Source organism: Malus domestica, chromosome 16, assembly GCF_042453785.1.
Source record: "Malus domestica chromosome 16, GDT2T_hap1".
Classification (NCBI taxonomy): domain Eukaryota; kingdom Viridiplantae; phylum Streptophyta; class Magnoliopsida; order Rosales; family Rosaceae; genus Malus; species Malus domestica.
The window spans coordinates 30,822,856-30,842,350 of NC_091676.1; the positions used below are offsets into that span (position 1 = coordinate 30,822,856).

At 38.6% G+C, this 19,495-nt stretch overlaps 1 protein-coding gene and 2 long non-coding RNA genes across 5 annotated transcripts; 2 read left to right on the plus strand and 1 right to left on the minus strand.

Annotated features, from left to right (window-relative positions):
* Positions 1-5,232: 5,232 nt before the first annotated feature.
* LOC139193190 (uncharacterized) lies at positions 5,233-6,786 on the plus strand. Its single transcript, XR_011577600.1, has 2 exons — positions 5,233-6,184; positions 6,278-6,786. It is a non-coding gene; the product is annotated as an uncharacterized lncRNA (long non-coding RNA).
* A 2,790-nt stretch (positions 6,787-9,576) lies between these two features.
* On the plus strand, positions 9,577-12,714 carry LOC103400814 (protein FLX-like 4). 3 transcript variants are annotated; one of them, XM_008339487.4, is made up of 5 exons: positions 9,589-9,726; positions 10,659-10,814; positions 10,932-11,504; positions 11,952-12,091; positions 12,182-12,714. In XM_008339487.4, exons 3-5 carry the CDS (start codon positions 10,951-10,953, stop codon positions 12,484-12,486), a joined length of 999 nt encoding a protein of 332 aa, XP_008337709.1. In that variant the 5' UTR covers positions 9,589-9,726; positions 10,659-10,814; positions 10,932-10,950; the 3' UTR covers positions 12,487-12,714. The 3 variants fall into 3 exon arrangements, with proteins under 3 accessions (XP_008337708.1, XP_008337710.1, XP_008337709.1); XM_008339486.4 differs by lacking the exon at positions 10,659-10,814 and having other exon boundaries at positions 9,577-9,726; XM_008339488.4 differs by lacking the exon at positions 10,659-10,814 and having other exon boundaries at positions 9,577-9,726; positions 12,308-12,714.
* A 1,913-nt stretch (positions 12,715-14,627) lies between these two features.
* On the minus strand, positions 14,628-15,773 carry LOC139192907 (uncharacterized). The gene is made up of 2 exons (XR_011577461.1): positions 15,152-15,773; positions 14,628-15,042 (listed from the first exon to the last, which is right to left on the minus strand). It is a non-coding gene; the product is annotated as an uncharacterized lncRNA (long non-coding RNA).
* Positions 15,774-19,495: the final 3,722 nt, after the last annotated feature.

The window sequence follows — 19,495 nt, forward strand, 5'->3', positions numbered from 1 at the left end:
AAGAAAACCCACAAAATCTCACTTGATCTTTTGTCTATTCCGACCCCAAAAACCCATTCAGACCATCGAAACTTCTCTAATCCAACCAGTCTCTTTCTTGGGTCGAGTCACATACGTGACAAAATAAAGCAACAGCGAGCCAATTAAGACGCCCACGAAATCGACGACAGTGTCTTTAGCGCCGTCTGTGGCGGATCTGAAGAACCCGAGCTCGTTAGCGAACTCCTTAGCTACGCCGGTTAAGAGAGACAAGATAGATCCGAACCAAATAGAGTGACGACGGAAGAGTTCTCTCACTTTCCTAGGCGATCTTCTTATGGGAGAAGCGGGTGGAGGAAAGGAGCTCGACGACGTGGAACGCTGCGAAGGACGTGTCATAGATCTGGCGTCGCTATGAGATCTGGGCCGCCACCCTCACTGTTCACGAATCAAGCTTGCCCATTTGGAAGAATCAGAGGGCAGGGTCTCCAAGAGGATTTGTGGGGCGGAGCTATGAGACCTTTCTGGAATTCTGGGCAGATGGATTTCTGAAGGATTGTCTTGCGGTTGTGTTGGACATGAATAGGGTACAAAATTGGGAAGAGGTAATTTGCAAATTTCTGCGAAGACCACGGAGATACAATTCCAGGCTTTGAGCAGATGAAAAGAAAGTTGGCTCATCTGAAATTTTGAGCAACAGCTTTGAGCAACCACGAAGATCTGAAATTTTTATGGTTCTTGCAGATTCACGGTGGTGAGATTTGACGAAAAAAATGAAAGAGAACCGACATAGTTTTTTGTGTCGATTCCCACAGACGGCGCCAAATGTTGATGCACAAAACCGGAGGTCTTGGAACAACATAAATCCGACCATGAATCTGTAAGAAGGGAAACTAGGGGAACCATATACATAGTTACTCCTGAATCGACATATTGATATTTCTAACCAGATACAAGCTAAAATGGTTGGTTTTGACGCATATCCCTATACAAGATAGATCTGAACCATCAGTAGAGACAAGATAGATCTGATGGTTAGAAATATCAATATGTATATGGTTCCCCTACTTGACGCATATTGATATTTCTAACCAGATTTTTAAAATGATTGTTGGAGCAATAGAAACACACCAACTACTTCGTCAAGGACGTTGACAAACATTTTAAGTTTGTGAGTGAAGAGTTAATGCTTTTTGGCATGCCTATTCCTCCAATTTGGTTTTGTTGCTATTGACCGACCCTTTGCGTTGGAGCATATTTTTAGTCGCTAACACACTCTATAGAGGTTATTTTAGCTTGTATAGGGATAATGCTTTCCATTTAAGGAGCTAGTCTTTCTTGCATAATGACGTGATTTTACCATATAAGCATCAAAATTTGAACTATTCATTATCTTTATATCATCCAAAGATTTAACTTTAGAAAAAAATCATTTAACTTAAAGAACTTGTAGTTATCTATAATCGAACCATTTGACATGGTACCATGTAAAATCCTCATGGAAACCATGAACTTATTTGATCATATGCATGACTAGACTATGTTCCAAGCGGAGCTTATCCTCGATGACGGAACCGTCTCCGTTGGTAAAAGAGTAGGTGTGCTTGTGTTTCGTAGGGAGTGAACTATATGAGGATACCAATTCAAAAGAAAGAGACTGTTGGAATTGAGTTAGATGTGTGGGGCTGTTTCTGTTAAATACATTGAGAAAGAATTAAAGAACAATAAAGGATGGAGGAAAATAAAGAACGAGAGGGAAACTTTAGAGAGAGAAATGAAAGTTTTGGATACTTGAGGAAAATGACAACTAATTACATTCGTAAGTTAAATTACATTATATAATAAACAATACAAGCTTACTTAACCACAAGTAACGAATTAACCAACTAACAAATCATTTAACCACTTAACAAACATTCTAACAACTTAGGTTGATGTAGCATTGATTACACATTAATCGATAATCAAGAGACATCTGTCTTCAGTTTTAAGGTTTCAGTTTAAGAAAAATGAGTTGGGCATGTGTGTGAGTGTGAGTGGTGCGATAATAGGATAGCTAACTATTCATGTTTGGCAGTGTTGATGCACAAAACCGGAGGTCTTGGAACAACGTAAATCCGACCGTGAATTTGCAAGCAATGTAAATAACACAAGATGTATCGTGGTTCACCCCAAGGTTTGGGCTACATCCACACTGATATTGTATTTCTCTGAGAGATGAGGGGAGTGAGGGAGAACTGTAATGTGAGAGCTTTGAGAGGATGAATGAGCCTTAAGAAATGGCCCCTTTAATTGTGAGGGTGAGGGGTCTTTTTATAGAATAAGGACTCCTTACTTATTATATATTTGCCCCTTCCTTTATCACATAATTACATTTAAGTCCCCCGAGTATTTGTACAAGATCTAAATACCTAAATATGGTATAAACAGTAGTCCCCCAAGTCTTCAGTCAAGAGAGTCTTTTGGTTGGAGACTTGAAATTCAGTCCATGTGTGGGCCGAAGTAACTAGATGTCGTCTTGAACTGATACTTGATATGAGGCGGTGCTCAAAGTGAAATGATGCTCAACTATAAGTAGCACATGTTGCAAGGCTGCTCGGCTTATGGCTTATGTTGCCTTGGTTGCCTCGGCTTGTGGCGCTTGAAGGTGAGGGTGTCCCTTTTATAGAATAAGGGCTCGGGCCTCAATACATAAATGATGGGCTAGAGTTGATGCTTGCGGCGAGGCAGTTGCTCAGTAGGCGACGATGCTCTCTATTGGTGGTAAGGGAGTCCCTTTTATAGAATAAGGGCTCGTTCCTCAAAACATAAGTGATGAGTTAGGAGTGATGCTCGCGGCGAGGTGGTTGCTCAGCTAGCGACGTTGCTCTCTAACGAAGGTGAGGGAGTCCCTTTTATAAAATAAGGGCTCGTTCCTCAATACATAAGTGATGGGCTAAGTCCCCCAAGTATTTTTGCTTGAGTGCTCTCTAATGAAAGTGAGGGAGTCCCTTTTATAGAATAAGGGCTCGCTCCTCAGTACATAAATGATAGGCTAGAGTTGATGCTCGCGACGAGACGGTTGCTCAGTAGGCGGCGATGCTCTCTAATGGTGGTGAGGCAGTCCCTTTTATAGAATAAAGGCTCGCTCCTCAATACATAAGTGATGGGTTAGGAGTGATGCTCGCGGTGAGGCGGTTGCTCAGCTGGCAGCGTTGCTCTCTAACGAAGATAAGGGAGTCCCTTTTATAAAATAAGGGCTCGCTCCTCAATACATAGATAATGGGCTAGGTCCCCCAAGTATTTTTCATGAGGCCCCGTTAAAGCCCAATATATGGTACATAATGTAGTCCCCCAAGTCTTCGGTCAATAGAGTCTGTTGGCCAGAGACTTCAAATTGAGTCCATATATGGGCCGAAGTGGCGGTTGTTCGGAGGCGGTATTTGTATACCCTACACTGAAGCTTTGTAAGTGAAGCTTTGAAGCTGGAGCTCTGTAAATGAAGCTTTTGAAGCTAGAGGTTTTGTAAATGAAGCTTTTGAAGTTGTAGCTCTGTAAATGAAGCTTTTGAAGTTGATTGACATGAGTGATGCTCATGAATGTTTATGTTGATTGACATGAGTGATGCTCATGGATGTTGTCATGAGTGATGCATATGAATGTTAACATGAGTGATGCTCATGAATGTTGACCTGAATGATGGTCATGAATGTTTATGTATGATTGTCATGAGTGATGCTCATGAATGTTTATGTATGAATGACATGAGTAATGCTCATGTATAATTTGGAGTACTGGGCGTACTTTTGATCACCTGGTTGGTGGCATGAAGAAGAGTACGGGTTGTACATTTCATTACCTGGTTGGTGGCATGAATGGCTAGTTGCCAAATGATATTAGAGTACGGGTTGTACATTTCATCACTTGGTTGATGGTAATAGCGGCGAGTTGCAGAATAATTTTGGAGTACTGGGCGTACTTTTGATCACCTGGTTGGTGATAATAGCGGCAGGTTGCCGAATAATTTTGGAGTATTGGGCGTACTTTTGATGACCTGGTTGGAGCTATTTTGGGCTTACGGGTATTCGCCCTCTACACAACATTCCAGCCCATTTATTTTGGGCTTTGCCCTTTTTTTTTTTTTTTTGTTTTTACTATTACCCTCTGATGGGGTTTATACAGATGTTTCCGAAAGATAAGAAAAATAATTTACATCATTCAGAAATAAGAAAAATAAATCACATCATTATGGTGGGGTGTTTATTCCTCACTTGTGCTTTCTCTTTTGTTTTTTTTTTTTTTTTTTTTTTTTTTTTTTTGGCTTTGTTCCCCACTGCTTTTTTTTTTTTGCTTTGTTCTTTTGGGCAAATGGCAGACAATAATTACATGATATAGCTAGGAATTGTGTGTCCATGCTCACTGTTATTTGACCAGGGTGCGGTCAAAAGAAATTTTCCAGCTTTTTAAGGCATAAAGAAGGGCAACAACGCCATCATCAGGTATAATTCCTTCCTCTTTACTTTCTTCCTTTTGGCAGGTGGCAGACAAAAGGAATAATAATAGACAGAGAAAGCTTATCTTCTTCAAGTCGTAACGAATGTGTTTCTGATAATGTTGTACCACGTCGCGCCCACCATTTGCCACGCCACTGAGTTAAATCGTTCACCGAGTCATGAACCGTCCCCGTCGGGCACCGTAATAAGCTCGGGAATGGTGATTGTGACCTCCACTTCAACGTCTGGTTCAATCGTGATGGAAGTACTTTACTTGACAACATCAGGTGAACTGAACAAGTCGATAACCCTCTTGTGGACCCGCAACTTAGATCTATCTCATATGTTGGTGCCTTCACCACTTGGAGACATTGAGCAGTGTGATCCAAGAAATCTTAAAGCGCCACCACAAACCTCGGAGATCATAATACTGGAAACAGGATGACTAGGTCAAGTGGTTCGACAAGTGTCCCATCCTATTTAAAGTTAGCTTTTACACGTCATTGGATAAGCTTGAAGACAATCTAGATCCACCAACCACTGAAATGTTGAGGTGTTCTGTGGGTCCACCCTGTGTCACGTTACAAGGATGGTACATCGGACTTGGATTCTCTGCCCTCCCAATTCGGTGCCCTCCCCGTGCCCTCCTGTTTGTGTGGTCACGGTTAAGCCACGTCAATATTTTATATTTTTTTTTTTGTCTTATTATTTTTATAAAAAACAATATAAAATGTTAGCATGAATTAACCGTGACCACACAAAACAGGAGGGCACGGGGAGGGCACCGAAATGGGAGGGCAGAGAATCCAAGTCCTGGTACATCGCCCTCCCTCCTTGAGCTCCTGCAATTCAGCTCCATCAATTGATTATGACACAGGCTAAAGCTGCAAGCCTGCAAACCGATCCTTCTCTGAAAATTCCGGCGTCGAAGGCGCACCACCTGACTCAGCTGCTTTACCATCACCTGACTCAGTTTCTCAAGAACAGCTCTTTGAGTATGGTTACAAGCCTTGTTAGACTGCCCAAATAACAATATCTTCGAAGCACGTACGGATGCCATGGCGACAGCAATGAAGACGGCGATCACCGCCCCGATGACCCAAACCCATCGTCTCGGTTTTCCCTTCGTCCCAACCATTAATGCGACAAAAATTATGAGCAAAGTCTATAAATCTCAATAAAACCCTGTTTGTTCCCCGAGAAAAATGAGGAGGAAAATTCTGGGTTCTGGGTTTTTGGTTTTGGGCTCTCTGACACCTTATGGAATATCCATGTACTCGGGTGGCCCTGCTCTCTCAATGCCATATGTCCTACCTTCTGTCCCCCCAGTTTCTTCGATGCGTTATGATCAGAGGGCTGAAAGTGGAAGTGGCTTGGGCCTGCTTTCTTCTGGTAGCCTCTATGGATATGGATTTGTGTCGGTGGGAGAAAATAGCTATGGATCTATGTCTTTGTATTCATCCAAGCTATATGGAGGGTCAGCGTTGCCACCCCCTCCAACACTTGAGATGCTAGTTCCTGTGAATCGGAAGCTCTTCCGGTAACGGCAACGGAACCGGTCGGGTCACGGTGGCGACTGTTGCTTCGGGTGAAGAGCATAAGCAAGGTGGGTTTACGGCGAGGGAGCTGGATCAAGGGGCTCGACCACGGGCTTCGCGTCGGCCTCTGGGCCATGCCGCACTGCGTGGTGAGGAGCTTGAATTTCTGCAAAGTCCCCATCTTTTGGATTTGAGGTCTGTTGCTGCTACTAACTCCCATTCCTCTCTTTATATACATGTGAATTGTTGGGGGTGAATATTTGAATTTAAAATGGTGAATGATTGCAGGGGAGAAACTGAGACACGATTGATTGCTTGTGAAATGGAGAAAATGATATGTTGGGAGGTCTGCGAAAGTTTTCTGGAAAAGCTCTGGCTTTTTTTTTTTTTTTTTTTTTTTTTGCATATCTTGCAGATTCACAGTGGAGGTGAAAAAAATGAAAGAGAACCGACACAACTTTTCGTATCGATTCCCATAGATGGCGCCAAATGTTGATGCACAAAACCAGAGGTCTTGGAACAACGTAAATCTGACCGTGAATCTGCAAGTAATGTAAATAACACAAGATGTATCGTGGTTTACCCCAAGGTTTGGGCTACGTCCACACTGATATTGTATTTCTCTGAGAGGTGAAGGGAGTGAGGGAGCTCTATAATGTGAGAGCTTTGAGAGGATGAAAGAGCCTTAAGAAATGGTCTCCTCTAATTGTGAGGGTGAGGAGTCCTTTTATAGAATAAGGACTCCTCACTTATTACATATTTGCCCATTCCTTTATCACATAATTACATTTAAATCCCTCGAGTATTTATACGAGATCTAAATATAAGGTCCTAAATATGGTATAAACAAGCAGAATAGAAGAAAAAAATAGAGAGAAAAACTGTTAGACGGGCAAGACTAAATCAAATGTGTACATACATGGGGTTGAAGAACGGGAACAGAGCGCGAGTGTGAAAGGGAATTTGATTTTAAAATAAAAGTCAGACTAAAAAAGAGTTTACAATATAAAATAATAGTTAAAATTCACACATCATCGGGAGTAGGACATGGCTATGGTAAGATAATCTTTAATCTACTTACCTTTAGTTCTTGTTTATTGCCATTTTATTCAATGTGAATATTGCTTTACGTGTTTTGATTATTTATTAATGAGATATGATGCTCGCCAGATCTTCTTTGTGAGGATCCCGGATATCCTTTAATTTTGTCATTTCATCGTACATCGTATGGTTAAAAATTATTTAAAATTGAACACAAACATACCGCAAGAAAACTGACCGCATAATGTACGATAAATAGATAGGATTAAAGGATCATTGGGATCCTCACAAAGAGGATCCAGTGAGGATCCTATCTCTTTATTAACCTATCGGTTTACATGCATGATTATCACATTAAATGAGATTATTGACATCAATGTTACATTCGTGCAAAGCAAGACAAATACTGTTGCGTTGTGTTCAAGTACTCAGTTGTGTTTAGTCTGGAGTTGTGTATATATTCAAGAGCTGGAGAAGGCCTTGGATGTAAAATTTTGAAAAGTTGTATATGTCAGGTACCATTCTTTGTTATTTTTCATGATTTAAATTCATTCAAATATTCAATCACAATTATAGGTGAAACGGAAGGACTTTCATTGGAATCCTATCTAAATTAGGACATGTGTCGCTTAAGTTGTATAGGAATTCTTAAAATCAACAGTTAAGAATAACAAGTTCTTTATTACCTAGAATAGAATAACCACTTGGAATACTAAAATAGATTATATTTGTCGAGAAGTGTAAAATCGTATGGGCGAAAAATTACACGTTTGGCTGAGTATGCTACTAATCAATTTTTACCTCTTACTCTAGTGTGTACTTCCAAAGGAAAGGACACGATGAGTATAAATACCCTCTTTAATTTCTATTCTGATTGACTAAAACAAATTATTGTGACTTGTGAAGTACAACAATGGTCTAAAGAGAGGAATGGAAGTGATTGACACATGTTGCCTTTTTTCCGTAGGTGCTCATTTTGTATGGGCTTTTAGTTTAATGTTTCTATTCAACAGGGCGTTGTTATTGGTAAGAACTTGTTAAATCCATCAATCTAGATCATCATCAAGATCAGAACTTCTTGTAAAAAGAGAGTAAATAAACAGTAGTATATATATATATCATAAAATTGATTTCTTCCATAGGATTGGGGGACCAAGCATTTTTGGAGAGCAATAAATGGGTTATATTATGTCATTTCATGGTGGATCAGCAAATTATTGGGGTGAGCTAGATTTGAACCAACGTAGACATATTGTCAACGAATTTACAGTTCATTCCCATTAACCGTAGCTTCCCATGAATTAGTGAATTAGGTAGGATCCTTTTGTATAGAATAACAAATGTACAAAATAACAAAGCAAAGAGCAAGTCAATTTTCTTAATAAGGTCGATGAATCCTTATTTTAGCCAATCCATGAGCAACTATTCATGGACATTATGGAGAAATCCTTTTTGATGGAGATACATTTGTTATATATGTTGTTTTACTAGTTTGTGTATCCCATTCATTAATTCTCGTTGACCACGCCCTAGAGGAATCATTGAATCAATAGCAATAAGTCTTGTGAATGATTTGGAATGATTTGGAAGTGACAAAATTTTCAGGTTTTGAAATTTGGAATTCTCAAAATGTCTAATGGCTGGTTTGGTATTGCTGTGCTTTGAAAAAAACCTACTTCTGCTGTGCTCTGAGAATAAGCGGCTGTGAAATAAAGCTGTAGAGTGTTTGGTAAACTTTTATATAAAAATGTTTTTGAAAAAAAAAACAGTATTATAGTGTTTGGTAAACTTTTATGTAAAACAAATGTGAAAAAAAACCGGTTTTTCAAAGCTAGGTTTTGCAGCTTCTTGTTTTTGTCTTTTTTTCACCAAAAAATGTGAAAAAAAAATTCAAGCTGAATGTTTACCAAACACATCAGAATCACCTTAGTACCAAACCAGGCCTAAATGCATTCAAATTTTCCATACATTTCTTCAAAACATTCGGATTCCAAATTTTTTGGATTCACATAAAAAAATTTAACAGGAATTGAAAATTACATTCCAACTTGCACACTTAAACATGAGAGATATTACTACTTTTTTTTTTTTTTTTTTTTTTTGGAGAACTAGAGATATTACTACTTTAGGAAGAAGGAAATGTCTAAATAGCGGAACACGATGAGATAAAAGAAAAATACCTTAATATTATTATTATTTTCTTAATTCAAGGGACAAGTAGTAGAATTGGTTGATTTTAACACTATGTTTGGATGATAAAAATAAATTTAAAATTTGAATAAAAGTCAGAATTTATAAATTGATATTCACAAATTCTCTTGTTTGGATTCATAAATATAGGAATTTAAAATTTCCGCGTGAAAAAAAAAACTTCGAATTTGAGACTTTGAATTCCCAAGATTAAGTTTTATGTAAATATGTGTCATTTTTCAATTTTTATGAGCTTAAAAATAATAAATTTTGTTTTCAATTCCATTATTCCTGTCACTTTAAATTCTGTTGTTTTAAAATTACTTAATAATCTTAAATTTCTTAATTTAAAGAGAAAAAGGTAGTAATTGAGTTTCTGTGAATAACCGTTCAGAACGCAAAAGCAGAGACGCCATTAGCGCAGCGCGATAACCCACTCGATCTCACCAAAAATCCTTATCTTTTGCCCTCTGCTCTGCCCGCCACCATCATCCCGAGAGGGTTTCGTAAGTATCTTTAATATCTCTCTATCTCCTTAATTTTGGTTTGAATTTCTGAATTTGAGGCTTCTCTGCCCTATGCTTTATAATTTACGTATGAAGAATTCTTTCTACTCTTGAATTGTAAAATAGGGTTGAAGTTGAATTTGATCATATTTGCATTTGGGTAATGTTAAATGTCTCAAGAGGGGGTGTTAGGCCATTTGAGACTCTTCTTCAATGGTGTTTGGCCATTTGAGACAAGAACAAGATTGGGATGGTCAGAATGGTGAAGATAAAACGGGGTGGTGCTACCATCGGAAGAAGAGTCTCCCATGGTGTTAGGCCATTTGATGTTGGTGATATTGTCTGAAATTTGATCAATAATTATGTGTGGGTTGTCTGGTTTTCGATGCTTGAACGAGAGATTGCAAATTTTGGCATAATGTTAGAAACAATGTGATACATTGTGGGCGTTTTCGCATTGCTGGGATAGAGGTTCATCATCACTTCTCTCGTTGATTAAAATCGTACCCACCAGTTATGTACTTGTTCTAGTTATAGGAAATTTGGTTTGTATTCACCTACGAATTATGACACTTATTATATGGATGGGCACTATAGAGTGGTACATTGAATGTCGATAGAAAAGGGAGAATGATCTTATTTGTAAATGGGTGTGCTCTTTGCGCTCTTCATTCTCATCCTGATCTCCGAGTGCAGGAGAGATGTGGGGGAGCGACAATAGTGCTCCCCTTTGCTAATTATAGAAGTGAATGAAGATTTGATGTATTTCAGACTAGAATTATGATCACTATGAAGTTTTAATTTGAGGCTTTATTCAGCTAATATGATTGGATTCAGTGGAAACAAAGTAGAGAGTACCTGAAGTAATTCTTCTTCACGAATTGTTGAAAGAGCTCTGGTATATTCAAGTATTTGACGAGTTGTGTGTGCAGATTGATTGTGCTTTTCTAGGATATCTGTTTTGGAAGGTTATAATATTTCCGTTGTTCCTGCTACTCCATCACATAAGACAAACGGATTGTCAAATTTCTGAAAATTGCTATTATGCATTCCTTCTTTTAGGTCTCCACTATCTATATTTATGACTGGTCAGTGGTTCTATTTTCTTCATAATGCTTCTAGTATTTTTATATTCTATTTTTAGACAAGGTACCAGCATATTTCATGGTTTAGAGAATCACAGATGATGTTTGTTTTGGTGATAGGGAATTATTCGAAAAAAAAATGTCAGGGAGACGAAAAATACCATCATCTTTTGAGCGACGTCCCATTCAATCTCCAGGTATGATGCGGCATGGTCCATTGCCCGGGTTAGGGCCTACTACTGGCCACCAATCATTTGAGTCGCTACCCCATCCTGAACTATTGGAAAATAAAATTGCATATCAAGCAGCAGAGATAAAACAACTGGCAGGAGACAATAATAGATTGGCAGCTTCTCATGTGGATTTAAGGCGGGATCTTGTAGCTGCAGAGGAGGATGTAGAAAGACTTAAGGCACACATGAGAAGCATCCAGACTGAGAGTGACATTCAGATCCGGGTTTTGCTTGATAAGATTGCAAAACGGGAAGCAGACATAAAGGCTGGTGAGGGTGTGAAGAAGGAATTGCAAAGGGCTCACATGGAAGCACAGAGCTTGTTTATAGCACGACAAGAGCTGACCATTAAAATTCAACAGGCCAAAGAGGAATTGCAGAAGGCTCGACTGGATGTTCAGAAACTACCAGATTTGAATGCTGAACTTGACAGCTTGAGGGAAGAACACCAGAGGCTGCGGTGAGTCATTTAAGTTGTGCACCTTACTTTCAAGTCTATTTGCCTATATCATAGTGATACCCATAGACTTTCATGCATGCCTTTATCGACAATTATTGCCACTATGCTGATATAAACTTACAAAAAAAAGGGTGGCAATTTCTTTTCTATTTTTAATTTCAGAAATAGGACTCTTAAGTATGTTTGTTCCCTTAGTGATGGATTAGTCACATTATACAGAATGTAATGGCATATTCCCAATCTGTTTTGAGTGGTTCCATATTTTCATTTCATTGTGTTATTAGAGATTCAACCAAATTAGCTGAATGATTCGCCCAAAATATATTTTCTCGATTAAAGTTCACAGTTCCTGTGTTTCATTTTTCATTTTTTCATATCATTTGGGATGGGCTCTGAGGTTTCAACTTGATCTCCTGATTCTCTAAAGCTGTTGTGTGTACAAAACAGTTCTACTTTTGAATATGAGAAGGGTTTAAACATAGAGCAAGTTGTGCAAATGAAAGCAATGGAGAAGAAGCTAATTGGGATGGCTAGAGAAGTAGAAAGGTTGCGTGACGAGGTCCTGAATTCCGAGAAAAGAGAACATGGTAACTTTCATGCCTGTCTATATCGTATTGATAACAGTTAAAGATTTCTTTAGATGATCATCGTTCTGATACTTTTGCTAATTATTTTAGCACCAAACACACATACTGGTGGTTACACAAATCCACATTCGCATTTCCCACATAATATCCAAGGTGGTAGTGCGAATTTTGATGGTTATGGGAGGCCTTATGTTTCTTTCGGTATTCGGCCACCAGGAGATGGAACAGTTCCATATGGCAGCAGCAGCTACGTAGCTGCTGGTGTAGGTGTCCCAACTGCTGCTGCTGGTGCTATTTGGGGAGCAGCTTATGATCCCTCGCTTGATGCAGCTGCCCCTAGCTCTGGGGTTGGTGCTGTTTGGAAAGGTGCATATGATTCTGCGCTTTCACAATAGTGTATACTGGACAAGACCTTTGGTTACCAGGGCATAAGGCGGAAGTTTAGTGCGGGTCGTAGGATTGAAGGGATTATTTTCTTCTTTTGGTTTGTGTAGTAAGTTGAATGATACTTTTGCCATAGAGAATTATCGAGTATCGGTAGTGATAGGTGTAGTAGAAAAAATTGTACAAGTTGTCTAATGAACAAGCCATTTATTTTTCAATCTTTACAGTGATAACGATGATTTAGGTGTAAATATATAGATATTGATTGTAAACAGAATTACTCTTATTCTTATTAGAAACTTAGAAACTCCAAGGAAGGTAAAGCAACCAAGCCTAACTTGGGGAATAAGCATCCGCTAACTGTGTGCTAGCACCCGCGGAAATATAGAGGATGCAAGCATTATCTGGAATGATTGGGCGTAAAGTATCTGTAGGTGGCTTTTTAAGTCTGCCGTTTGAAGGATAAATTTGTGAAAACAAGTTCATTTGAGCAACATTTATGCATGCAATTAACAATTAAAGGTGGAATCATGCTTATATGCACTTAAAAAAACAAAACTTCACCCATGAAATTCAAGGCCTAGTAGTTGTGGTGAACCAAGACTCAACTCAAATCTTAAAGAAAATAGTTGAGAAACTTTTATACCTTTGAAGCACCTCTTTGCTTAGCAAAAGATATTTATTCATGTGAGGGCCTTCTTTTCTTAGTCTCCTTACTCGTTGGCTCCATGGATGTGGATGGAAGAACTTTGATTCTTGGCTCCATGACTTCTTGGATATGGATGAAGGAATTAATTCTCCAAGTTCCCAAGAAAGGGAATCTCTAAGTTTCCACATCAAGGAGAGCATTGAGGTGGAGATGAGTGACCTAAGAAGAGATGGATGCTAGTCCATTCTTCCTAGGGTGGTCGGCCTCCGAAGAGAAGAGAGAGTTTTTTGTGTTTTTCTCTCTAGAAAACCCTTATAAGAGAATGGGTTATAATTTCCTTTCTATAGCCACTTACATTGAGTGGTATAATTGAAATTAAAATCAATTCTCCCTCACACTCTCTATGACCGGCCATGTGGGTTCCTTGGGCTTTCATGCCCTTTGTGTTTTCAAGTTGTCATACAATTTGAGTTATTGGACTTGACATTCGAAGCCCATTGAGCCTTGAGACCCAAAACTAACCTGAAAACTAAAACGAACTTATTCGTTTGATTAATTAACATATTAATTAATCCTAGCTATAAATAATTAAATCATTTAATTATCTTTACTCATCTTCATTGTTTCTTCAATCTCTACCTTACACGGTGTACAATCTATTAGGTTCCTTTTAGCGACGAAATGGGCGATTAGAACTCTTCAAATCGATTGTGAATTGAAACTTACTTTTCGATTCTCCCTTTAGTGATTATACACCTCTAGGGCTTCCACAAACCATGAGTGACACCTAAAAGTTTGTCATGGCTACCCAAGCTAATCAGAAGAGGTGGATAACCTATTCAGTTTGGGATTACAATGCAATACAGTTTTTCTCTAACACAATACTCTTGACCACATTGTTTGATTTGATAGTTTATTCATGTCTACTATCCAATGTGATTCTCTTACTTATATGATTACCTTGAATGTGATTTGGAACGAATTCTTAAATCTCATTCATACTCTGGCTAGAGATTCTTAATCATATCATAAAGTATTCTCCCTTAAACGGTTTGAAGGTTAGAGATCCCTTGTTGTGCATTCACTTGCCTCCATGCTATGTGGCTTAACCCCAACTATGTTGTAGACACCGTTTGACGGAGTGACTTTGACATAGTCAAAGATCAAGGACCTAACCACAAGACAACTATGGTGCCTCAGGTCAAAAGACTACTTTGCATTATCCCAACCATGAGTTTTCATGTGACATGAGTATGAGAACTCTTTGTTGATCGCGTTCAGTAAACTCATTCTCTATTGAGCACCTACATGCTTGTCTTGGAGTCAGTCACACCAATGAATTGAAACCAATCACTTTCTCTAAGAGAAGACATAGCACGTACTGATATTAACGGATTGTCAATGCCCAATTGACAATCCTATGATCAGGAACGTTTAGGATAGTATGCGAAACAAAATGGTCTCATGAATCTAACTTCTTTAGATCACATTCTTCCAATTACATATTCCTTGGACTTATCGTTTAAGCATATAACATTTATATGAGACAACTTTAAACAATAATTGTTGCCCTTTATAATAAACTAGATTAGTTAAACATGTGAAATGTTCGTAAAGTATTATCATATAATTAGCTTTTAGAGCACATTTCCAACACCGTCAAATCCCAAAGTGATCTTATGAGTAACCAAAAAGAAGATTTATCCTCCATAGCCCTCCAACATTGATGCTAAGAATAAGAAAGAAACCCTTCTTTGCAAGTGTTGCAGTTGTAGCATAAGATGGTTGGATCATTCTTCCATGCATCGCAATCTCTGCCGTGCAGATACATAAGATTTTCAGCTCCATCTTCCTTCTCCCAAAATGTTGCATTTACGTACTTCATTCCACATAGTGTTGGTGGCTTGCAACATCCAGACTATGAAAACAACAGAATTCAAACTAAAAATCAAATGCATTGTACGTAATCATTAACTCAGAAACGAACAAAACGAGCACGAGGTTTGTAGCTCAAGCGTATTGCTTACCAAGAAAGTGAATATCAAGCCAATGCTTATTCCGGATTGAAGTTTTTGCAACCATAGAAGATCTTCAGTCACACAATCGAATGCCGAGTAATCCAGACCACTTCTTTCCTTGAACTACTGGCTTGTCTGTCATGTCTGTACGTATTTCAACCTTCAGCTGCTTGATCACTTGCGCTCTTTAAACTCTTATCGCGTTCTCAAAGAAATTGGCATTCTCTGTTAGGGTTAGGCTCTTAGCTAGCTAGCATTGCCACTATAGTAGAAAAGGGTTAGGCTACTTCTTCTTCTTCTTTTCTGCAGCATTCTAAGTGACTACTAAGTCAAAGTAGAACTTCAACTTTTGTTGATACAAATTTTCTATTCAAAGGAGATAAAGAAGATAGTTAGATAGGAGAGATGTAATACTATGACTAATGCTAATGCTCAAAATTTGCAAGTTAACAAATTAAAATACTAAATCCTTAGAGGGCTCGGGATATGAATGGACTCAAAGGTTTAAGTGGTTCACCCCTTAAAATAGGGCTACATCCACTGCTTTGCTCAAATTATATTGATTTGAAGACTAAAAATAACGCTCAGCTAATACATGCACTGTCTCTCTCTTTTCAGTCGTCCGACCCAGATACAGGAGGTTCCCACCCTTTTATATAGGCCCTCAATGAACCTTTCAGCCTTAGGTTTTCCCAATTTGGCATTTAATGTGCCACATATGTTGGCTATCATGCTAACACCTTTCCACCTATCAACCAAACATTTGGTGGTGAAGTGACATATATTCAACCAAAATGATGCATTATGTCAAAGTGATGCAGGTCGAGCATCTCGCTAGGCTTTGGTTATCCAACCCTGCCTCTCCGAGTGCCGTATCGACCGCCTTTACGTCCCATCTTAGATTGATGCCACTAATTGAGGGCCGCCACGTGGCTTGATTGACATTTGGATAAACTTATTCCTAGAGACTTGTGCCACAAAGCTGTCAGTCTGCCCATGTGTTTTTGGCAGTCGGAAAGCTATTTACAATCCTGGTCGGGTTCAACTTGTAGGCGGTTGGCTATAGCGCTCAGGGGTATGATCGGATCATATTTATATATATTTTTACTTCGAATTCACTCGTCTTTTCTTAGTTAGTTCCTTACATTTTTGAGCTATTTACGTTATTTTTGTGTTTATAGGATTTGTTATGCAAAGAAAATAAAAATAGCACAAATGAGTTTTAAATAATAAATTCGTCGAAAATTGCTTTAGTCGTTCTCATTCTGTCATGGATTATTGGTAGAATTATGTCACGGCATAAACAAAAGAAATGGGGAGAGTCGGTCAAAGAGGGAGCAAGAGAGCATCATGATTTATATTTTTTTTACCTCGTTGACTCCCATATTCTTCACTTCTGAAAACAACAGGAAGCTGCTTTGCAGCTGGAAAGGAAGGAATCCAAGGTGGAAACGTGAGGAGGTGGAAGGCAGATGCTGCTTTGGCAGCTGGGGGGCGCATAAAATAATAGGAAAAGCAGCACTTGGCTGCTGGCGGGAGAGAAAGACAAACCAGCAGAAACGGAAAGAAATAATAAAAGAAAGAAGAGCAGGACACGCGGAAAGAAAAAGAAAGACAGAAAATAAAGAAGAGGGAAGTGAGGACTTGCGGAGGGTGGAAAAGAGAAGGCAGCCTTGCTGCCAGAAAAAAAAAAAAGAGGAAATAAAAAAATAGAAGAGAGAGGAGAGACAGCAGCGTGAGAGAGTGAGGGAGCTGCCCTTTTGGGCAGCGTGAAGACAGACAGAAAATAGAAAATAACAGAAGAGGGAGACAGAGGAGACGTGGGGGGACTGAAGGCTGCCTTGCAGCGTGGGAAAGTAGAACGGGAAAAGAAAAGAATAGAGTACGGGCAGGTCAACAAGAACGGACAGAGAGCAGGGAAGGAGAAACGGGCAGAAAGCAGCAGATCCTCTTTCGGTTTAATTTTTCCAAACTTCTCTTTTATTTCTGTTTTTAATAATGTGTAATTAAATTTATGTTGGCTAGAGGTTAATTCAAAGCCATGATTATATTTGTAATATGAATTGATTACCTTCAGTTGTGATTTCATAAGTTGTGAATTCAATTTACTTATCCGTTCGTATAAAAACTGATTTGTGTATGTTGGTTGAGAGTGCACGCTTAATTTACATGCATGAATTTGATGCTAGAATATAAGTGAATTTCACCTAATCGTTATGAACTTATTTTCACAAGTAGTAAAGGTTGCTAGTCACAATCACGTTAAGTAAATTCTTGGCAAGAGTATCATGCTTTTCATAGTTACGAATGCCTCGTCAATGCTTATAGTTTTCACAAAGTTTAATGATCTTTGATTGTATCTCTATTGTGCTTTTCACGTAGGGGACTTTTGAAGAATGTTTTGAATTGTTGTATGCGTTTTCCCGTCCAATTCAATAACTTAAGGAAAACTTGAAGATTAAAAAAGTGCTGTTCACGGTTAATCTGGAGTTTTGAGATTCACAATTTATTGAAAGAACAACTGAAAATCAATTTAGGTTGCATATGTGTCATGTGTGGAGAAGAACCCTCTAGCTAGTCCGTCATTTATCATTTTACCTTAATTTTATGTTTTTGTCAATTCTGTAATTTAGTTAAGTTTAATTTACTTTTCATCAAAACCAAACACCCATCCATTATTAAATTATATTATTTATTTAGTTTTCTTTATTGTTAGTCTTTTAATTTAATTTCCATCCATTGCAGTTCCTAGTGTCTAATTTGATTGTTTTCATTATTTTGAGTTATCCTAAGTGTGTTTCGAGTTATTAGAGTTTTTAGCCTAGTTTTGTGTCCTTGAGTCTTATTTAATATTTTTAAATTAATTTAGAATAGATTAGCAATCCCTCCTAATCCCCGGCCTAGAACGATACCCTACTTACATCTATACTACAATTGTCAAAAAGAGGGTTTAATTTGTGTGTCAAGAAATTCACGCATCAGGGTATCCTCTTCTAAGCTCCTTGGTCCTTGGGCTTCTCAATCTCCCTTGGGCTTTTCTTAGCTTCCTTTCCAGCTTGCACCATTATATGGGCCTAAAAGTTTCCCATGTTATCAACTAACTGATTTTATTGTTCACATGTAGTCATAATTCTAACTAACACTAAATAAATAAATACAAGCTAAAAAAATAGTAAATTGGTTAACTGGTGGTTGTTCGACATTCTTAAATATATTTCCATCTATGTTTTAAAGTTTTGCATCCAAGATTTCCAACTATACGTGGATGTTAATATTGTAGATTGATGTCATGTCATCCCTACTCAATGGTCATCATGAGTAATTAAACCATGTTTAAGTTGGTAGCTCCAATTATGTCCTACACTACATCACGAACTACTTTCTATTGCAGCAAATAAATGCTATAGAAATTACAATGGAAGAATCCACGAATTAAATAAGTTTTTGTTAGATCCCTTAGAATTTATAACAAACAATGAATCCAATTTTTGTATTTTTCTGTGTTAGAAGGGCCAATGGTGGGAAGTATCATGTGTTGGCAGGGAATGCCAAATATGTTCTTGCAATTCAATTATCAACAGTGGATTCTGACAGTGCTTTTAGCCATAATTCATTTTACTAGTTCTCTAATTTATATCTACTATTCTATAAAATTATGTCACTTATTTTATTCTTTGTGACTATTATGTAGAGTTGGCTAATGCAGGTGCCACCAACAATAAACCAATAAAATTATTTATATTTTCTTCTTTCTGATTATCTCAAATCTCAATTCTTTGGTGATGACTTAAGAATGAAGGGAGCATAGCGACCGTGTCACATCCCGGCGCAGGTCCCATCACATCTCAGGCTCGACTCCGCCATAACACGATATTTTCTGCTTTGAGTCTCGACCACGCCCTCATGGTTTTGTTTCTTGGAACTCACACGAGAACTTCCCAGAGGGTCACCCATCCTAGGATTGCTCTCGCGCGAACTTGCTTAACTTCAGAGTTCTGATGGAACCCAAAGCCAGTGAGCTGCCAAAATGGCTCGTGCTAGGTAGAAATGAAAATATACATATAAGGCTTATAGGATCCTCACCCATGGGCGATGTGGGATCTTACAATCCACCCCCTTTAAGGGCCCGACGTCCTTATCGGGACACTTCCGACCATGGATTGGCTCTGATACCAAATGTCACATCCCGGCCCGGACCTCCACCACATCTCAGGCTCGACTCCGTTGTAGCACGATATTGTCCGCTTTGGACCCCGACCAAGCCCTCACGATTTTGTTTCTAGGAACTCACACGAGAACTTCCCAATGGGTCACCCATCTTGGGATTGCTTTCACGCGAACTCGCTTAACTTC

Excerpts from the sequence above, each read along its gene's own strand:
- LOC103400814 (XM_008339486.4), top strand. The coding sequence starts at position 10,951 with ATGTCAGGGAGACGAAAAATACCATCATCTTTTGAGCGACGTCCCATT. Across the intron at positions 11,505-11,951 it reads GAAGAACACCAGAGGCTGCG|TTCTACTTTTGAATATGAGA; the intron begins GTGAGTCATTTA and ends TGTACAAAACAG. Across the intron at positions 12,092-12,181 it reads TTCCGAGAAAAGAGAACATG|CACCAAACACACATACTGGT; the intron begins GTAACTTTCATG and ends TAATTATTTTAG.